Genomic DNA, 18,878 nt, shown 5'->3' with positions numbered 1-18,878 from the left:
CTGGCTTTTTTGCGTTTCTTTTTTGGTTGGAATGGAGCTCTGTTTTTCTTAACTCCTAGTATGTGTACCCCCTAAGCCCTGGCACCCACAGCAGGTGGTGTCAGGAGACACGTGGCCCCAGGGGAGCTTCCAGGTTTAAACCACACTGGTTGAAGTGAGTGGATCCCCCAACTCCACCCCAAATGCTAGGGGAGAGGGACCGTGTCAGTTCCTCAGTTGTCCAATTCAGAAGAGGACTTCCCATTTTCACGGCGGCTTTGAGAGGGAAAAATAAGTCATGGGAGGCATCCAGGACAGTGACCGCATGTGCTACCCACTCCCCAGACTTCAGGCCAGTGCTGCTCCTTGCAGGCAGTATGGCCAACTGCCCACCAGAGGGCACCAGGAGGCTGGTCCTCGCTTCTCCGGGGCTGGCAGGCATTCATTTGCCTTTACGCTGCTGCTGAGTCTATACGGGACAGACTCCTAGACAAGACCCTTGCACAGGACACTGGCTCCCTGCAGCCACAGAGATGCCTGGGATCCCTGGAACCTCGCGTGCTGGCCGCCCTGTGTTTACTGGCTGAATAGTGTCCAGACCAGCCCCTCCTGGCAGGCATTGGCCCAGTTTGGGAGAGGGAAACCGTCTCCCACTGCCTATTAGCTGCAGAAGCAGCATGTGCACTGTTGCAGGACAGTCCAAATGTAAAACACAGTGTTTTCCCCATCTCCCACCTTGGCAGTTTGGAGCTTCCCATCAGATGCTCCTGTCCTGGAAGAGCCCCTGTGGGCAGGGAAGCCACTGCTGGGGGCAGCGTCCCGGCTGACACACTGGCTGTCATGTACTAGGCATGTGCTGCAAATTGAGTGTTGTGTGTCTCGCCCCTGACTCCTGCAGTCTTATTTTTTTGAGACAGTTTCGTTCTTTTCGCCCAGGCTGGAGTGCAGTGGCATAATCTCAGCTCACTGCAACCTCCGCCTCCTGGTTTCAAGTGATTCTCCTGCCTCAGCCTCCTGAGTAGCTGGGATTACAGGTGCCCACCACATGCCTGGCTAATTTTTTTATTTTTAGTAGAGACGGAGTTTCACCATGTTGGCCAGGCTGGTCTCGAACTCCTGACCTCGTGATCCTCCCACCTTGGCCTCCCAAACTGCTGGGATTACAGGTGTGAGCCACTGCGCCTGGCCTTGTATTTTTTTTTTTTTTTTTAAATTTATTTATTATTATTATACTGTAAGTTGTAGGGTACATGTGCATAACGTGCAGGTTTGTTACATATGTATACTTGTGCCTTGTTGGTGTGCTGCACGTATTTTTGAGGCGGAGCCTTGCTCTGTCGCCCAGGCTAGAGTGCAGTGGTGTGATCTCTGCTCACTGCAACTTCTGCCTCCTGGGTTCAAGCAATTCTGCCTGTGGCTGGAGGATGGGAGAAGCCTCCTGAAGTCAGGGGCAGAGAAGGCAGGCTCCCCACAGGCGGCTCTGGAGTTTGCTTTTTAAGATGTCCCCCAGGCCGGAGTGCAGTGTCACAGTCTTGGCTCCTCGCAACCTCCCCCTCCTGGGTTCAAGTAATTCTCCTGCCTCAGCCTCCCGATTAGCTAGGATTACAGGCGCACGCCACCACACCTGGCTAATTTTTTTTAGTAGAGGTGGGGTTTCGCCATGTTGACCAGACTGGTCTCGAACTCTTGAACTCAGGTGATCCCCCCACCCCCGCCGCCTCCCCACCTCGGCCTCCCGAAGTGCTAGGATTACAGGCGTGAGCCACCATGCCTGGCCTTTGGCTCTGGGGTTTTCTCACCTGCAAAGCTGCTGCCTCCTGCTGCTGTCCTGCCCCGTCAAGCCAGCAGCCTTGCTGGCCAATGTCCTCCACTCAGAGGCTCCTTAGGCTCCCAGGGAACAGCAGAAAGGGCTGGAAGGATGGCGAATGGGGAAGGAGACTTGCCTGTTTCTACCCAGTCCTGCTTTGCCCCAAACACCTGCCCCAGCCAATTGAAGGGCGGGGACCTGCGGGAGGGTCACGTGAGATGGCCACGCTGGAGGGTCTCAGGATCCAGCTTAGCTGGTGTTAACACCAGACGGTAGCAGTGGAGCCCACTCTTCAGACTGGGAGGACTCAGCAGGCAGGGATGCAGGGAGGGGAGAAGGGGAGACAGGAACAGCCCCTTAAATGCTTTGGAAGGGAAATGGGGGTCGCCTCCTTCTAAGAGCATTCCGGGTACTGAAGCAGCCTGGAGGGGAGAGGACTCCGTGCCTTCAAAGAACTAAAAGATGGCCTGTTGCAGGTTGGGAGGCACATGGGAGGGCTGGAATCTCCAAAACCCTTGGCTGCCCTCACACTGGGTCCCCAGCACTGCCCTCCACCCCGCCACCACCCGCCTCTCCTGGCATTTCCTGTGATTTTTGTTTTGTTTCTTTGAGACGAAGTCTCACTTTGTTGCCCAGGCTGGAGTGCAGTGGCATGATCTTGGAGCCTCCGCCTCCTGGGTTCAAGTGATTCTCCCAACTCAGCCTTCCAAATAGCTGGGATTACAGGTGCATGCCACAACGCCCTACTAATTTTTGCATTTTTAGTAGAGACAGAGTTTCCCCCATGTTGGTTGTTGGCCAGGCTGACCTTGAACTCCTGGCCTCAAGTGATCCATCTGCCTCAGCCTCCCAAAGTGCTGGGATTACAGGCGTGAGCCACCACACCTGGCCCTCTGCTATGCAGGGAATGGATGTATTCCCCCAGCCCTCAGCAATGAGAGGTGCCATGTGTCTTCCTAGGGCTTTATGTAAATAACTCCAGTCCTCACAACAACCTTGAGATAGGCACAACTCTTACCCACTTGCGCTGGTGAGGAAACTGAAGCACAGAGCCCGCTTAGCTTGTTTTCTCACCTTTGACCAGTACAGGGAGCATTTCCTCTCTTTCCCTGCAGCAGTAGTGCAAGCATGGTGCCAAATGACCACCGACCTTTGCAGGGGGATACAGTGGGGAGGGGTGGGGCCTGGGGCCTTTTGGAGCACATCTTTGTCTAGAGGGTGTGGCCAGCGAATCTTCAGCCTCGGGCCCAGTGTGATCAGTTCTAAAGACTTGGCAGCAGGAGCCGGAAATCCAGACTGAGTAAATTGTCAGTGCCTAACTTAGAAACGTTTATAACATTGTGCAAGCCAAGTACACCCAGCTCTCTGCTGCAGGTGTCTGCTAACAGCCAGGGCTGGGAGGGCGCCTCCCCAGGTGCCATCAGGGCGGTGCTGCCTGGGAGGTAAAAGGAGAGAAGGGTGTCAAGCTGCCAAGATCTCCTGCGGGACCCTTAGGCAGGCGGCGTGGGAAGGGCCCGGGGCTGACCTGAAAAGCCCTGGGTGAGGTCTAGTTAGGGTTGGAGGAGGGACAAATTCATCCACCCTAAGGCAGCCCTTGGCAGAGGTGGGTGAGTTCCCTGGGAAAAGCCCATGGGGTGGAAGAGTGGACATTTTGTCCCCCTTCTGGCCCTAGGGCTTCCCTCTCCCCTTTTTCCCTAGAGATGGAGCCCCATCTCTAGATGGACCACCCTTGGGGTCCAGAGTCCCCTATTTCTTTTGGCTTTTCTTGACTATCTGAAAACACAGATGAGCTCATCCATCCCTCCCCATATTTAAGATTCATTTGAGGCCGGGCGCGGTAGCTCAAGCTTGTAATCCCAGCACTTTGGGAGGCCGAGACGGGCGGATCACGAGGTCAGGAGATCGAGACCATCCTGGCTAACACGGTGAAACCCCGTCTCTACTAAAAAATACAAAAAACTAGCCAGGCGGGCACCTGTAGTCCCAGCTACTCGGGAGGCTGAGGCAGGAGAATAGCGTGAACCCGGCGGGCGGAGCTTGCAGTGAGCTGAGATCTGGCCACTGCACTCCAGCCTGGGCGACAGAGCGAGACTCCGTCTCAAAAAAAAAAAAAAAAAAAAAAAAAAAAGATTCATTTGAAGGTCTGGTCTGTTTCAGTCCCAGGCTGGTATAGGGGTCAGAGCCATGAATACGACAAGACGTGTCCAGTATAGTCCACAGACTCTGCACCACCATGGGCAGGCTAATGAGATGTCGTAAGATGTCCTGGGGTAGCTGGCACACCAGGTCACAGCTCCTGGATAAAGACCCACGTCTGATCCAGTGAACAGCCCTGCTGCCCCAACCTTGGCTTCTGCCTCTTGGCTGCCTTGCTTCCTTAGGATGACCCTCCTCCACTGCCCCAGCAGCTGGCAGAGGCTGGCCAGGTCCTGCCTGCTGCCCACAGCCCCGGGTGCTGGGACCAGGGCTAGTTCGAGGCCCAGCTCTGCCTTCAACTCCCTGTGGGACATGGACACAAGGCTCCCTTCTCAGGGCCTACCCTGAGGGTTAGAGTGTCCTAGAGGAGCCATCACCCAGGAGGAGCAGGGCAGGAGCCACAGCGCCTGTTAAAGCTTAACAGCATCCCTGTGCCATTAACACAGGAATGGTCAGATGGGAATATACAGCTTTGGGCCTTGGGAGGGGGCACTTCAGGCTGAGGGTCACCCAGGTCCGCTACTGCTGTGTCTTCTGAGGCCATACCTACAGACCCAAGGAGACCACAGCTTCCACTTGGTGCCCACCGGGCATGGTACCACCCCCACCCTGGGCCTGCCCCCTCCAGGTCCTACCAGGCCCAAGGGGAGGCCCTCAACCTTCCTTCAGCCTGGGCCCTGGACTCTAGACCCAGTTTGTCCCAGTTGCTTAAACCAGAGCAGCATTTGGATAATCTAAGTCCATTTGAATAAGTCCAACCACTTCCTGCCATAGACATAATTTAGAGATGAGGGGAAGGACAACAACTCATGTAGCCAAGTCTCTTCCCCCCACACAAGGCAGCCAGCATGGCCATAGGCATCTCAGCTCAGCCTTGTCCTCAGCTGGCACACATCCCCTCCCCAAACGAGGAGGTCACTGCCAAGATGCATTCATGCCCACCAGCACTTTATTGGCTATTTAGTAAATGCCATTTGGCTGAACACTTTTCCATCTTTTCCCCACAGGGGTTCAAGCTGGCAGCATTTGCCACCCTACTGGGTCCGAGGGTCAGGGTGGACAGGGAAGAAAGGGTTGTGTCACCTGGACTCTCCAGCCTCTACTGGGCAAGGAATCTGCTGCATGGTGACAGTGGGCCATCCATGCTGGGGCAGAGCTGGCAGCTCCAGGGCCCGGGTCTAAGGTACCATCTTCCACCATTTGAAGGCAAAGGGCACCCGGCGGACATTGGCACAGGCGCAGATGTCTCCGACCTCCGTCAGGTAACAGTCAAAGTCATTGATGAAGGTGCACTTGAAACCCAGGGGCTCCAGCAAGCGGCAAATCTTTTCTTCCAGGCAGCAGGTCCCTTTGATTTGGGGCCCAAAAGGCTTGGGGATCCCCAGGTTCTTGCCCATCACAATCATCCGCAGCTGTCAGAAAGAAAGGGTGAGGCCTGGGCAGGGATCAGAGGCCTGAAAGCCCGCGCCCCACCTGCCTCTCTGTGGTCAGGCCAGACCAGGCGTAACAGGCGGGCAGCCACCCCCTCCAGGTCAGCGAAACCCGGCTCCCTTCTGCTTAGCCCTCCAATGGCTGTTTCTCAACAGCAAGACAAAATCCTGCCTGGCCAAGGTCTGGGATTGTCAACTTCTCCAGTTTCTATGTTTTGATTATTCTGGCCTCTTATGGTCTGGATGCAACACACGACTGCTGCCTCCACTGGAACGCTCTCCCCACCCCCTCGTCAGTTGACTGCTGCACATCTTTCATATCTCAATTCCTTCTCAAAGCAGCTTCTTGCCACTACTCACCCCTACCGGACCACACTGAGCTGATCAAGTTAGAAGACACCCATGGCATCAGGGCCTGTGTCCCTAGGACCCAGGGAAGAGGTCAGCAAGTGTTTAGAGAATTGGGGCACCTCAAATGCCTCCATTCATTTTAAATACCTATATAATGGGTCAGTTGTTACATGAGAAAGTTCAGATGTGAGCCACAGTTGGCATAGTCTTGGTGAAACCAGGACGTCTTGTACTCACAGCCCCACTCTTGATTATGACTTCTGGTTTAGAATAAGTAGGAACAGAATTTTTAAAAACAAAAATAAACAGTTTTGCTCTTGTTGCCCAGGCTGGAGTGCAATGGCGTGATCTTGGCTCACTGCAACCTCTGCTGGAAGGTTCAAGTGATTATCCTGCCTCAGTCTCCTGAGTAGCTGGGATTATAGGCCTGTGCCACCACACCTGGCTGATTTTGTATTTTTAGTAGAGGTGGAGTTTCTCCATGTTAGTCAGGCTGGTCTCGAACTCCTGACCTCAGGTGATCCTCCCACCTGGGCCTCCCAAAGTGCTGGGATTACAGGTGTGAGCCACCACACCCGGCCCCAGAATTTTTTTTTTTTTTTTGGTTTGGTTTATCGGACAAGGTCTTGGTTTGTTGCCCAGGTTGGAGTACAGTGGCTCATTGCAGCCTCTACCTCCTGGGCTCAAGAAATTGTCCTGCCTCAGCCTCCTGAGTTGCTGAGACTATAGGCTTGGGCCACCACACCCAGCTGTTTTGTTTTTTTTTTTTTTTGGTGGGGGGAGGCGGTGGAGACAGTCTTGCTCTGTTGCCCAGGCTGGAGTCCAGTGGCACAATCTTGGCTCACTGCAACCTCTGCCTCCTGGATTCAAGGGATCCTCCTGCCTCAGCCTGATTAGCTGGGATTATAGGCATGCACTCCCATACCCAGCTAGTGTTTTGTATTTTTCCTAGAGATGGGGTTTCAACCATGTCTGTCAGGCTGGTCTTGAACTCCAGACTTCAAAAGTGATCTGCCCTCCTCAGCCTCCCAAAGTGCTGAGATTACAGGCATGAGTCACTGCACCCTGGCCCCAGCTAATTTTTTTTTTTAAAGATGCAGGGTCTTACTATGTTGCCCTAGCTGGTCTCCAACTCCTGAGCTCAAGTGATCTTCCCACCTCAGCATCCCAGTGTGCTGGAACTACAGGTGAGCCACCACGACCAGCCAAGCTGAACAGAACATTATTTTTGAGACAGAGTTTCGCTCTTGTTGCCCAGGCTGGAGTGCAATGGCGTGATTTAGGTTCACTGCAACTTCCACCTCCCGGGTTCAAGCAATTCTCCCGTCTCAGCCTCCCAAGTAGCTGGGATTACAGGCATGTGCTACCACGCCCAGCTAATTTTGTATTTTTAGTAGAGACAGGGTTTCTCCATGTTGGTTAGGCTGGTCTCGAACTCCCGACCTCAGGTGATCCACCTGCCTCAGCCTCCCAAAGTGTTGGGATTACAGGCATGAGCCACCGCGCCCGACCTAGAACGTTATTTTAAGTGCTGATGTACCTCCATGTATCGGACATGGCTGCCCACAGCTGCCCTGGACCCTGGGGATAGTGGACAGAAAGACCTACCCTGAGGTAGCTTGCCCAAGACCTCACTGCTGGCAGATGCACAGCAACCTCAACTCTGAGTTACATAGCACCCCATCTGAAGTGGGCCTCACAGGTTCATCCTTTTAGACTAGGGGTGCAGCTCACTGAGGCTCCTGAAGCTCCTGGCCCATAGTAACTGCCTGGGGAACCCTCCAAGCCTTCAGGCCCAGTACACCTGTTCTCTGGGAGGGCGTCCCTAACTGAGATCGGGGAGAAGGGGTCTCCTGCCCATTTCCTCATAGGCACCGTTATCTGCTGTCCCTCCCCCATCTCTGCAGTCCAGCACAGTGAGGCAGCAGCCAGTGTTGCCTGGACAGACCCTCCCCCACCCAGGGATGCCCAGTCGTCCCTCACCAGGTCAGGGAAGTATGGCCTCGCGAAGGGCCTCTTGGGCTGCTGGTCAGAGGGGATGTTAGTCATCTTCTCCAAGCAGAACAGCTGAGGAATCTCGATGATGTCCTGTTCCACCAGGCCCAGCTCTGTCTTCAGGATGTCACGGTTCAAGTGAATGCACTTCTGTGGGGTGGGAGGGGCCAGGAGAGCTCATCAGGAATTAAAACCAGTTTCCTTCCATACTGAAGGTAGGCCATGGCCTGACACCACTGCCATCCCCATCACTCACTGTGCACCAGGAGCCTCACACATCACACCAACCTTCCTAAGTGGGCAGTTCCCTTTTCACCTAGGGAGTGGGGGCTCAGGAAAGGCCTAGTCTTTTTTTTTTTTTTTTTTGAGATGGAGTCTCGCTCTGTCGCCCAGGCTGGAGTGCAGTGGCGCGATCGAGGCTCACTACAAGCTCCGCCTCCTGGGTTCACGCCATTCTCCTGCCTCAGCCTCCCGAGTAGCTGGGACTACAGGCGCCCGCTACCACGCCCAGCTAATTTTTTTGTATTTTTAGTAGAGACGGGGTTTCACCGTGTTAGCCAGAATGGTCTTGATCTCCTGACCTTGTGATCCGCCCGTCTCGGCCTCCCAAAGTGCTGGGATTACAAGCTTGAGCCACCGCACCCGGCGAAAGGCCTAGTCTTTAGTCCAGGATCCCACAGCTAGACAGCGTCGGGCACTTCCCAACCCAGACCAGCTGAGCCCAGTACCCGAGCATCTCCCTAGGTCTTGAAATAGGCTTCAGACACAACCCAACGCACCCTAAGCTGTCGCCAGGGGCTGGGAGATGCTGTCTCAGCCCCATGCCTGGCTGGCACCCACCCTGCTATGCCAGAAGGGCTGTTCTTCCAAAACAGGGCACCCATGTACTGTGCATGACATAGAACTTTCCTTAGGAACATTGCTGGGAATGGTAAGGACCCAGTGAGCAAAGCAGTTTTGCTGACCATGCAACCTCAGCTGAGACATTGCCCTTCTCTGGGCCTAAGCTTCTCCTTCTAGAAGTTGGGAAGACTCTGCTCCTCACAGCCAATGGTTCCCTTTCTAAGATCTCTGAAGGTTGGTGACCCTGAACACCATTCTCAGCACTGCTGTGACAGGCCGCTTCATCCATCCTACTTTAAGCATTGAGTAGGCCCTCGTTTGAGTCTGATACTCAGCTTCTCGAAAGTGAGGAGCTGGCCTCTTCAAGGAGGCTGCTGAGGTATGTCATTTTCCAGGAAATGGACCTTAGGTGGCTTGAGTAGCATAATGAGCAACACAGGAACTTGGGAGTTCAGACTCAATCCCCCAAATGATTGTCTTGGGCTAGTGATTTTCCTCTGTGCCTCACTCTCCTCATATGTATGAGGTGTTTTACTTTATAGGGCTATCTGCAGGGTTTGTAGTGAGGTGTCTTGCACAAGGCTTGGGCCATCATTGGTTCTCAGCTAGGAACCTGCATAATCAGGGCTTTCCCAGCTTGGGGGAAAAGACCCAGCTGCATAGTCACGGCAAGTAAACGCCCTGACAGTATCTGCAAGCAGTATTTGTCAACTCTTCCGACACGCCATGGTGCTCCTCTCTGCCCCTGTCCCACCCTGGGTGCTCCGCCATCTGACACCATAGAAAGCTGTGTGACCACTTCCAGCCTTCTTCCAAGCATAAAGGTACATCGTGCTGTGTTTGGCTCCAGAGACCTAACTCCTTACTCCTCTAGTCTCCCTACACTGGCATATATATGGCCAGCTCTAGCCCCAGACCTGGGCCTGTATCAAGACCTGGAAAGAAAGGTGGCAGGCAGCTGTCCCCCCTCAACCCTTCACCCCTCAGGAGGGGTGGGTGGGAACCTTCCTGCAGGACCTGTGGCACCAGCCCTTTCTTGGGGACGGCCCCCCTCGTGCTGGCCCTACCTCCACGTATTCATTCTGCTTCTTCAGGCTTTCATCAGCCAGAAGTTGGTCGATGGTTCTGGCTTCCCTTCCTGTAGGAAGAAGCGGTCAGGAAATGGCAGCACTGCCCAGAGCTGGGCACACTCAGGTAAGGCCCAGCCACCTGGGTGTGTTCCTGGGCCAGTGACCATGGCGAGAGGAGAGGACTGGCCTATCTCCAGGGACCACACCCTCAGGTCCAGTATCTTCCTTCTGGGGACTGACCAGGGTCTACACCAGAAAGTCCAGGCAGGACTTCCTGCCACTGGCCACTCTGTCCCCAGCATGAGGGAATAGCCTGTGCCAGGCTAAGGGATACAGCCTAGAGTTTGTTAGGATGACTTCGGCCCCTACTCCTCTTATGCCAATACAACCTGGCACCTTCTGCCTGTGGCCTTCACCAGGTTACATTACTTTTATTCTTCAATGGCCTCATCTTTGGGACAGGAATTCCCAATTCATTTGCCAGCTCTGAGGTGACAGTCTTTGTCATGTGGTTCATGTTCAGCAGATGTCACCTTCCATGGTGCTTCTATGACCAGGAGTTCCCAGGCCCCACCCCAAAGGCTGAGTATCCAGGAGCTCTGGAGCAGGGTGGAAATCCTGTATTTCTAACAAGCTCCCAGGTGCACCAGCCCTCAGATCACACTTTGGGTACTGAGGGTCTAGAAAAACCTAATACCCCCAGCCCCTTTCTGGGTTCATACAGCCTTTATTATTTTTTGAGACGGAGTCTTGCTCTGTGTCCCAGGCTGGAGTGCAATGGCGTGATCTCAGCTCACTGCAACTTCCACCTCCCAGGTCAAAGCAATTCCCGTGCCTCAGCCTCCCGAATAGCTGAGATTACAGGCACGTGCCACCAATGCCCTGTTGATTTTCACATTTTTAGTAGAGATGGGCTTTCATCATGTTGGCCGGGCTGATCTGGAACTTCTGGCCTCAGGTGATCTGCCCGCCTTGGCCTCCCAAAGTGCTGGGGTTACAGGTGTGAGCCACCATGCCCAGCCCACTCCCACAGCTTTTAGATTGGAAGTACGATGGCACCAGCCACACCACCTCTGCTTGTCCACCTGTGTGTTTCCTTAATGTAACCAGGAGACCCACAAAGTCCCAGTCCCTAAGTACTTAATCCAATGTGCCCTGAGTAAATCCAAGCACTAGCATTGTTGATACCCGTTTTCCCCCAACTTGGGGCCACCTAAGTGAGTCCCCTTCAAATACATCCTAAAAGCCTCTAGGCCATCCCGGAACATCTGGTCTACCTTTGTTGTAGTACCACTAGAGTAGCCCAGAAACATGACATTCTAATACAATTCCAACAGCTTTTGTGCTTCCCTGGCATCCTTTCTGCCAAGCGTGACAGAATGGCTATGTAGAAAGGGCCCCTGGAAAAAGGAGGAGGACCCCAGTTCTGTTCTGTGGAAAGGGAGTTCCCTTACCATTAGACAAGAGCTGATCTGCTCTAAGCTCGTCAAACAGAAGAGCATCGCCATAGCCTTCCTTCTGTTTCTCTCGGAACAGTTTATAGCAGGCGCTGGGACTGGCCAGGAGCAGCTGGAAGCCCTGGGAAACAGAACTTGGGTCAGAAGCCAGCTTTCTCCGCTGGACATGATGGCTCATACCTGTAATCCCAGCACTCTGGAGGCCGAGGCAGGCAGATCACCTGAGGTCAGGAGTTCGAGCCTGGCCAACATAGTAAAATCCCATCTCTACTAAAAATACAAGAGTTAGCCTCGTGTGGTGGCATGTGCCTGTAATCCCAGCTACTCAGGAGGCTGAGGCACGAGAATCACTTTAACCTGGGGCAGAGGTTGCAGTGAGTGGAGATTGTGCCACTGCACTCCAGCCTGGGTGACAGAGCGAGACTCAAAAAACAACAAAAACCAAGAAAAAGCCAGCTTTTTCTCCAGAATCTTCCAAGAGTCCCCAACAGAAGGCATGGGGACATGGTCAGATGTCCCTTCTGCAGACCCCAATACAGACCTTTTTGCCCTCATTCTTGTCATCTGTGGGGATGAAGCACATGAACTCATCCACATGGCCCGTCATCAGCCAATCTGAGTAGAGCTCCACTGGCGCTTGGACCTGCTGGGCATAGAGGAAGTCTCGGAGGGTCTTACTCATGGCCCGGCCCTCTGCGCTAGAAGGAAGATGGAAAGAACAGCTTTTGAGCCAGTGTGGCCCAGACTGGTCACCCGTCACTTGGTGTCACGCTGCCTCCAGGGAGCTGGCCTCTGTGACCGTTGTGTGAAAGAGGCCGGTCCATAGCAGATAAATTGGTTATGAATCCCTTACTCTGACCCCACTCAGAACAGAGCCTAGTGTTCTAGACACACAAGCCCGGTCACAAGTATCATTTTGGATTTATGGCCACCAAGAAATCCAGCCACATGTCTCTTGGAAATGACATCCTGGTGGACCAAATTTCACTTGTTTCAGTTTAAACCCTGGAATCAAAGAGTAAACAGTTTATTCTGATCTTTAGTCTCCACGTGAATCAAAAGCTTAAATGTCCTTCTAAGAAATGTTCCACAGTGCGTGACTGGCTGAGGTGCTATGGGAAGCAGGCGGGGCCAGGGGAACGACCATGGTCCCTTCCTTTTCATCTGAAGGTGTCTGGCCCGGTGGCTCACCTGGGGTAAAAGCTGCTGCCAATAAGGACTCTGCCCAGGGGGTACTCTTTCTCTTGGACCTTGACAGGTGGGGACACCATTAGGTTCCCAATGGAATCCATGCTGGCCACTTTATGGTCCTCAATGTCCTGGATCATGTAGCCAATACCAGGGCTCTGGGGAGAGACCCAGTGGGGAAGGGGTGTTAGTAGGGGATGGCTTTGGGCCCTAGTGTTATCCCTAAATCCAGGCTTTCAGGTAGACTTCCACATCCCCTCCCCCCAGAGGCCACCTGGGTCCTCTCCCCACTTGGTGCCCCATCATTTCTAGGCAGGTTCCAGGCCTGAGAGATTGGACTGAGCTCAGATTAGCCAAACCAAGTTCCACACCAATGAGTACTTCATGGGGAACTCATCAAGATCGGTGGCCTGAGGCGTGTCGAGGATCAAGGATGTTGTCTTGTGGGGAGCCTGAGTGTAGCAGAAGGCCATCTCATCCTGGAATGGAGAGGAAGACAGATCGTTTGCCAGTCACACATCTCCCTGGGCCCCATTTAGGGAAAAGGTACGGTAAGAATCCCCTTCCTTCCTGCCAACTCGTGCTCAACCCTCAACACCCAGGTCAGATATCGCCCTTTCTTGAAGGCTCTCTGATCCCTCTTCTCCCCTACTCTTCTGGTTTAAGACTTGAACATCCATGGCTGGGCACGGTGGCTCATGCCTGTAATCCCAGCACTTTGGGAGGCCAAGGTGGGTGGATCACTTGAGCCTAGGAATTCAAGACCAGTGGCCTGGGCAACATGGTGAGACCCCTATCTACTAAAAAAAAAAAAAAAACCCAAAAAACAAACAGAAAAAACCCCAAAAAGTTAGCCAGGCATGGTGGCTCATGCCTGTAATTCCGGCTACTCAGGAGGAGGTAGAGGGAGGTAGAGGCTGCAGTGGAGCTGAGATCGTGCCACTGCACTCTAGCTTGGGCGACAAAGACTTGAGCATACAGATTCTTCCTTTCTTCTTCTATAAAGAATCCATTAACAAGCCTTACTGGCTTACATTCCGAGTCAACTCTGCGCTGGTGCCATTCAGGAAACCACCGTGTCTCCACCCTATGCCCACTGCAACGCCTTCCAATTTCCCTTCTATTCTTGCCCACTCTTAAGATTTGTTCCCTATATCTTAGCCAGAGGGGTCTTTTGAAAACCTAAACTGTAACCTTTCATTCCTGATTCATGCTTTGAGTGTCTGTTTGCCTTTAGCTGAAAAGGTACCTTAACCAGGAGGTAGCCCTGCCTCTCACCTTTGTTCACTGTGATTAGCTGCACCAGCCCTCTTCAAGAGCTCCAAGCACACCCCCATTTTTTTTTTTTTTTTTTTTTGACAGTCTGTCATCCAGGCTGCAGTGCCAGTGGTGTGATCTGGGCGTACTGCAACCTCTGCCTCCTGGGTTCAAGCGATTCTCCTGCCTCAGTGACCCGAGCAGGTGCGACTACAGGCGCACGCCACCACGTTCGGCTGATTTTTGTATTTTTAGTAGAGATGGTATTTTGCCATGTTTTCCATGCTGTTTTTAAACTCCTGACCTCAAGTGATCTACCTGCCTCAACCTCCCAAAGTGTTGGGATTACAGGCGTGAGCCACCACACCCGGCCAGGGACTCCTACTTTTAATCCTGGCCACTCCTACCCCAGTCTCTGTGTGGCCAGCTCCTTGTTTCCTTAAGTTTCATTTGCAGATGTTCCTGACTATTCTTGAACTGCCTCATTTGGTCTAATGACTCACGGTATCTCATTCTCCAACTTTCATAGCACCTAAAAGTTCTATCCTTGCTAACATGGGACAGCATATGTTCCGATTTATCTCTGGTGCTCAGGATAGTGCGCCTAGCACGTGATGATCACTCATCTGCAGAGGACAGAGCTCTAGAACTGAAGGCTGACCGGGGCTTTAGATTTGGTGCTGTGCCAGAGTCAGGTGGGACCCCAGGGCAGTGGCCCAGCTCTCACAGCCTTAGCCAAAGGTGTCAGAGCCTTCTGGGGCCTGGGGGTTAGGGTTCTATGGTCTTGAACACATGTCCATTCTGGAATGGGAAGGAGGTTAGACTCTAAACTCTATTCCTTAGTGGACATGACTCAGGCAAATCCTCATCTGAGCCTCCACTGAAGTCCTAAGAACAGCACCACCTCTACCAAGGCTTCGGTCTTTAAGGTTAACCAGAAAGTCTGTGAAATTCCTCTTAGGTGGCAAATGCTGAGTCTCCTCACCCCTCCCTCCCTCACAGGGGTTTCCCAGGTGAGGTGTTACCTGGAGCCACCTGCCCAGGCGGTTGGGGTCCTCATAGACAGATGCCACCTGGCTGTTGCTCTTCTCACTCAGCTCCATCACTGTGTCCACAAAACCCTGCAGCTGCAGCTCTCTGCCGTGGGAGAGAAGCCAGTTCTGGCAAGACTTTCACAGCTCCCTTACTGTAAAGTTATGACCTCCCTGTGCCAGGAGAGGGAGAGCACCTCCTTCTCACCAGGAGAGGTTACATCCCTGCCCGTGAGGTCAACAGAGCAGCCATCCCCTGACCTTGGCGCAAGCCAGAAGCTCAGAGCCCATCTTGTCCAATGCTACTCAGCTTTGCCCAGAGCCAGGTTGGGAAGTACCAGTGGCAGCCCCTTTCCTGGTAGCCAAGGCCTGCTCTGTTTATACCCTTCGGTCAGATTCTGCAAGTACGCTTCCTTTTTTGAGACAGTCTCATTCTGTCACCCAGGCTGGAGTACAGTGGCAGGATCTGACTCACTGCAACCTCTGCCTTCTGGATTCAAGCGAATCTCCTGCCTCAGCGCCTCCTTTCTGCCACCCAGTAGCTGGGACTATAGGCCCCCACCACCATGCCTGGCTAATTTTTATATTTCTAGTAGAGATGGGGTTTCACCACGTTGGCCAGGCCGGTCTCAAACTCCTGACCTCAGGTGATCCACCCACCTTGGCCTCCCAAAGTCCTGAGATTATAGGTGTGAGTCACTGTGCCCAGCCTGCAAGTACCCTTCTATCCCAGGGAATCTGGGGACTCCCCTGGGCTCTCCTGCCTCAGCCTATCCAAAGGTATTAGCTGACTCTCTACCCAAGGGGGCTGTATTTTTGTCCTGAGAAGCCATGAAGCTGGGTACCCCACCCTTGAGATGGCCAAGAAGGTTATTTTTGTATGTGTGGCATGGGGTGGGTCTTGAGCCCTGGGATCTTCAAGGCATCGTGCACAGCATCAGGCTCACAGATCTACTGTGGACATCCCTTCCTTGAAGGGAAATAGCGTGTGAGGTTGATGTTAAGACCACTCATCTGGCCGTGTGTGGTGGCTCACGCCTGTAATCCTAGCAGTTTGGGAGGCCGAGGCGGGTGGATCACCTGAGATTGGGAGTTTGAGACCAGCCTGGCCAACATCGTGAAACCCCATCTCTACTAGAAATACAGAAATTAGCTGGGTGTGGTGGCACGTGCCTGTAATCCCAGCTACGTAGGAGGCTGAGGCAGGAGAATTGCTGGAACCCGGGAGGCGGAGGCTGCAGTGAGTCAAGATCATACCACTGCACTCCAGTCTGGGCAACAGAGCGAGACTCCATCTCAAAAATAAAAAAAACAAAAAAACCCCAAAACACTTATCTGAAACAAATGGGTCCTCAAAAGTTGGAGGTCAGCGAGGCCCTAGTATTGGGAAATATCGAAATTGGGACTGTAGTCCAGCTTCAGGTCCAAAGCTCATGTTGCTACTAATAGAATACAGCAGTGTAACTGCTGGCATAGCACATTCATAGTATGTATGCTACTGCTCCAAAGAACCTATTTCTTGGGTCTATGCAAAGCCACAGGGAGCTACCAGCCTGACAAGGTCTAGAACAGTCTGAGGCTTATTGGGGGAAGGGAGTGCAGACCCAGCCTTGTAGGTCATATGCAGCTCTACTGGGTCAGACCATGCCTGAATACCACACTGTATGGAAGACTTGGGTTTCCTTGAACAAGTAGATACCCTCTGTGAATGAGAAACCCCTGTCTTCAAATACTCGAGATACCAAATCTCTCTGCTTTATGTCTTCTGTATCTGCCCTCAGAATTCCATCAGACCTGCTGAGATTTTACCTTCTCATCCTGAAACCCGGTATTCCTCTGAGGACCACACTCCCCAGCAGCCCTTCCCTGGAAGAGCTGTCTGTCTGGCTTCTACACCCACTGAGCCTGGAAGAGGGGTAGAAGTCTTTTTTTTTTTTTTTTGAGATGGAATCTCACTCTGTCACCCAGGCTGGAGTACAGGGGTATAATCTCGGCTCACTGCAACCTCCACCTTCTGGGTTCAAGAGATTCTCCTGCCTCAGCCTTCCGAGCAGCTGGGATTACTGGGGTGCACCACCATGCCTGGCTAATTGTTTTTGTACTTTTAGTAGAGATGGGGTTTTACCATATTAGCCAGGCTGGTCTTGAACTCTTGACCTCAGGTGATCTGCCTGCCTCAGCTTCCCAAAGTGCTGGGATTACAGGCATGAATCACCATACCCAGAAATTTTTATTTTTATTTTTATGAGTTTTGCTCTTGTTTCCCAGGCTGCAGTGCAGTGGGGCTATTTCAGCTCACTGCAACCTCTGTCTCCTGGGTTTAAGCGATTCTCCTGCCTCAGCCTCACTGAGTGGCTGGGATTACAGGCATGTACCACATCTGGCTAATTTTTCTATTTTTAGTGGAGACTGGGTTTCACCATGTTGGCCAGGCTGGTCTCGAACTTCTGACCCTCAGGTGATCCTCCTGCCTCAGCCTTCCAAAGTGCTGGGATTATAGGTGTGAGCCACCACACTGGCTACCGTTTCCTATTAGTGTTTCCCATCCCTGCTAGAGTGTTCCGTCAGCATTATCCTTTGCCTCCTACTTAAAAAAAACAAAAAAAGAGCCTTCACATAAGGAATTTGCAATAAAGGGCAACGTGGCGGAAGTAACCTAGAGGCGGCTGGTGTGGAACGAGTGGGGCGGGGATGTCTTGCCTGCAGACCAATCCCAACTCTAATGGCTGCTCCTGGCACCCTGGCTTGAGCCATACTGTGTCTAGACTGGTCTCCTGCCTTTTATTTGTACCTGACTTATCCACGTGGCCAGAGTGATCATGCAGACAGAACCCTTGGCTTCCCACTGTTCTGCCTTCAGGATCCTTTCTCCTTTTCTCCCTAGGCATGTGGCTACATGGCTAGAGACTGTGCCTGGATTCCCTGAAGCCGGACGTGGCCCCGTGCGTGTTCAGGCTTTTGGCACGTGAGGCGGTTGAGGAGGCTTTCAGACCACTAGCAGCAACAATAGGTTGCAGCGCCCAAATCTTGGCTCTTTCTCCCTCCTAGGGCCCAGGCCTAGACCGAGGATGTGTGTACCCAGCCTCCACAGAGGAGGCAGCCACCCCAGGGGAAAGTATAACAAGACTGAAACAAACCAGGGCCTGTAAGTGGCAGTGGGTGAGCAGTACCATCTTTCTGCAGGTATCCAGGTGACAAAGCTTTCACCACTGTGTTTAGAATACGTATGGCCCCAGATACCTCATCCTAACACTCAGGGCCCACAGGTCTCTGGCTTCTTTCACCCATCCCCACACCTCCCCTTCCTGGGCTCACACCTGTTCTCTGGCTCCATAGGAGTCTCATCATCCCTGGGACAGGTTCTCATCCTGACCTCTCCATTCTTCACCCTGCTTTAGAGCACTTGGTACCGTTTAAAACCATGCCGTTTGACCCTAACATAACTGGGGGACTGTCTCATTCACTGTTCCATGCCCAGCTTTGGGAATATTCAGGCCTGTATTGGACTGTCTTGGGGCAGATCCAGACAGCTCAGACAGAAGTGTTTCAACTCTCCTGGTGAGAGGTCCCAATGATCTTTACCCACCCCACCCTCATACAGAAAGAGGGTGCCAGTTATGAGAACCACCTGGCACAGTCAGCCTGAGGGTCTCTCACCTGCACAGGTAAACCTCCAGAGGCACCTGAGTGCAGGGAACGAAGACGCAGGGAGCCACCCGGAACACCACCGTGTCTTTGTACAGCAGAGTCTCTGGAATTGACTGCAACAAGACGAGGTCCTGTTAGCAACCTGCTTCCACATTTACTCCCTCCCCTCTAACCCCCAGGGTTCTGGCCGTTCAGCCCGGCCTCCAGCTGGGCCCCACCTGCCTTCTGCAGCTCTCCCCCAGCAAACCTCGAGCTCTGCCCTCGAGATGCCTTTTCCCCCACCGGAGCATCCTAGTCTAAGGACCCATCTATTGTGGGAACATACCGGGTCTTGAGACTCCTCCACCAGGGACGCAGAGTAGGAGATGAGGCCCGAGAATTCGGCAGACGGGAACGCTATAGCTTCAACGTAGAAGGTCTCTTTCAAGTGGTTCCCAAGGAGGGCCAAGGTATAGGCGTGCTGGCCAGGCCCCAGCACCAACTCAAAGGTACTGGAGTTGTCTTCTAGGAGAGAAAGAAGGGATGGACCAGCCACTGAAGTAACCTGATGTCAGTCACCACATTTGATGGTCAAGGTACCAGCTCATTCCTCATATCAGAGGCAAGGCTGTGAATTCCAGGAGGGC

The 18,878-nt window shown here is 53.1% G+C and overlaps 1 protein-coding gene across 1 annotated transcript in view; it reads right to left on the bottom strand.

Moving 5' to 3' along the window:
- Positions 1-4,910: 4,910 nt before the first annotated feature.
- PADI6 (peptidyl arginine deiminase 6) overlaps positions 4,911-18,878 on the bottom strand; it is a 30,276-nt gene continuing 16,308 nt past the window's right edge. Inside the window, exons 7-16 of the mRNA XM_025387099.1 lie at positions 18,578-18,756; positions 18,262-18,365; positions 14,599-14,710; positions 12,688-12,795; positions 12,320-12,474; positions 11,670-11,826; positions 11,126-11,249; positions 9,669-9,739; positions 7,747-7,908; positions 4,911-5,394 (exon numbers count right to left, since the gene is read on the bottom strand). Coding sequence (XP_025242884.1) covers positions 5,161-5,394; positions 7,747-7,908; positions 9,669-9,739; positions 11,126-11,249; positions 11,670-11,826; positions 12,320-12,474; positions 12,688-12,795; positions 14,599-14,710; positions 18,262-18,365; positions 18,578-18,756 — 1,406 coding nt within the window. The 3' untranslated portion in view covers positions 4,911-5,160. The remainder of the gene's footprint in view (positions 5,395-7,746; positions 7,909-9,668; positions 9,740-11,125; positions 11,250-11,669; positions 11,827-12,319; positions 12,475-12,687; positions 12,796-14,598; positions 14,711-18,261; positions 18,366-18,577; positions 18,757-18,878) is intronic.

Source organism: Theropithecus gelada, chromosome 1 (genome assembly GCF_003255815.1).
Source record: "Theropithecus gelada isolate Dixy chromosome 1, Tgel_1.0, whole genome shotgun sequence".
In the NCBI taxonomy this organism is placed as follows: domain Eukaryota; kingdom Metazoa; phylum Chordata; class Mammalia; order Primates; family Cercopithecidae; genus Theropithecus; species Theropithecus gelada.
Note: the sequence above shows the minus strand (reverse complement) of the source record. Positions and strands in the feature narration are given on the sequence as shown.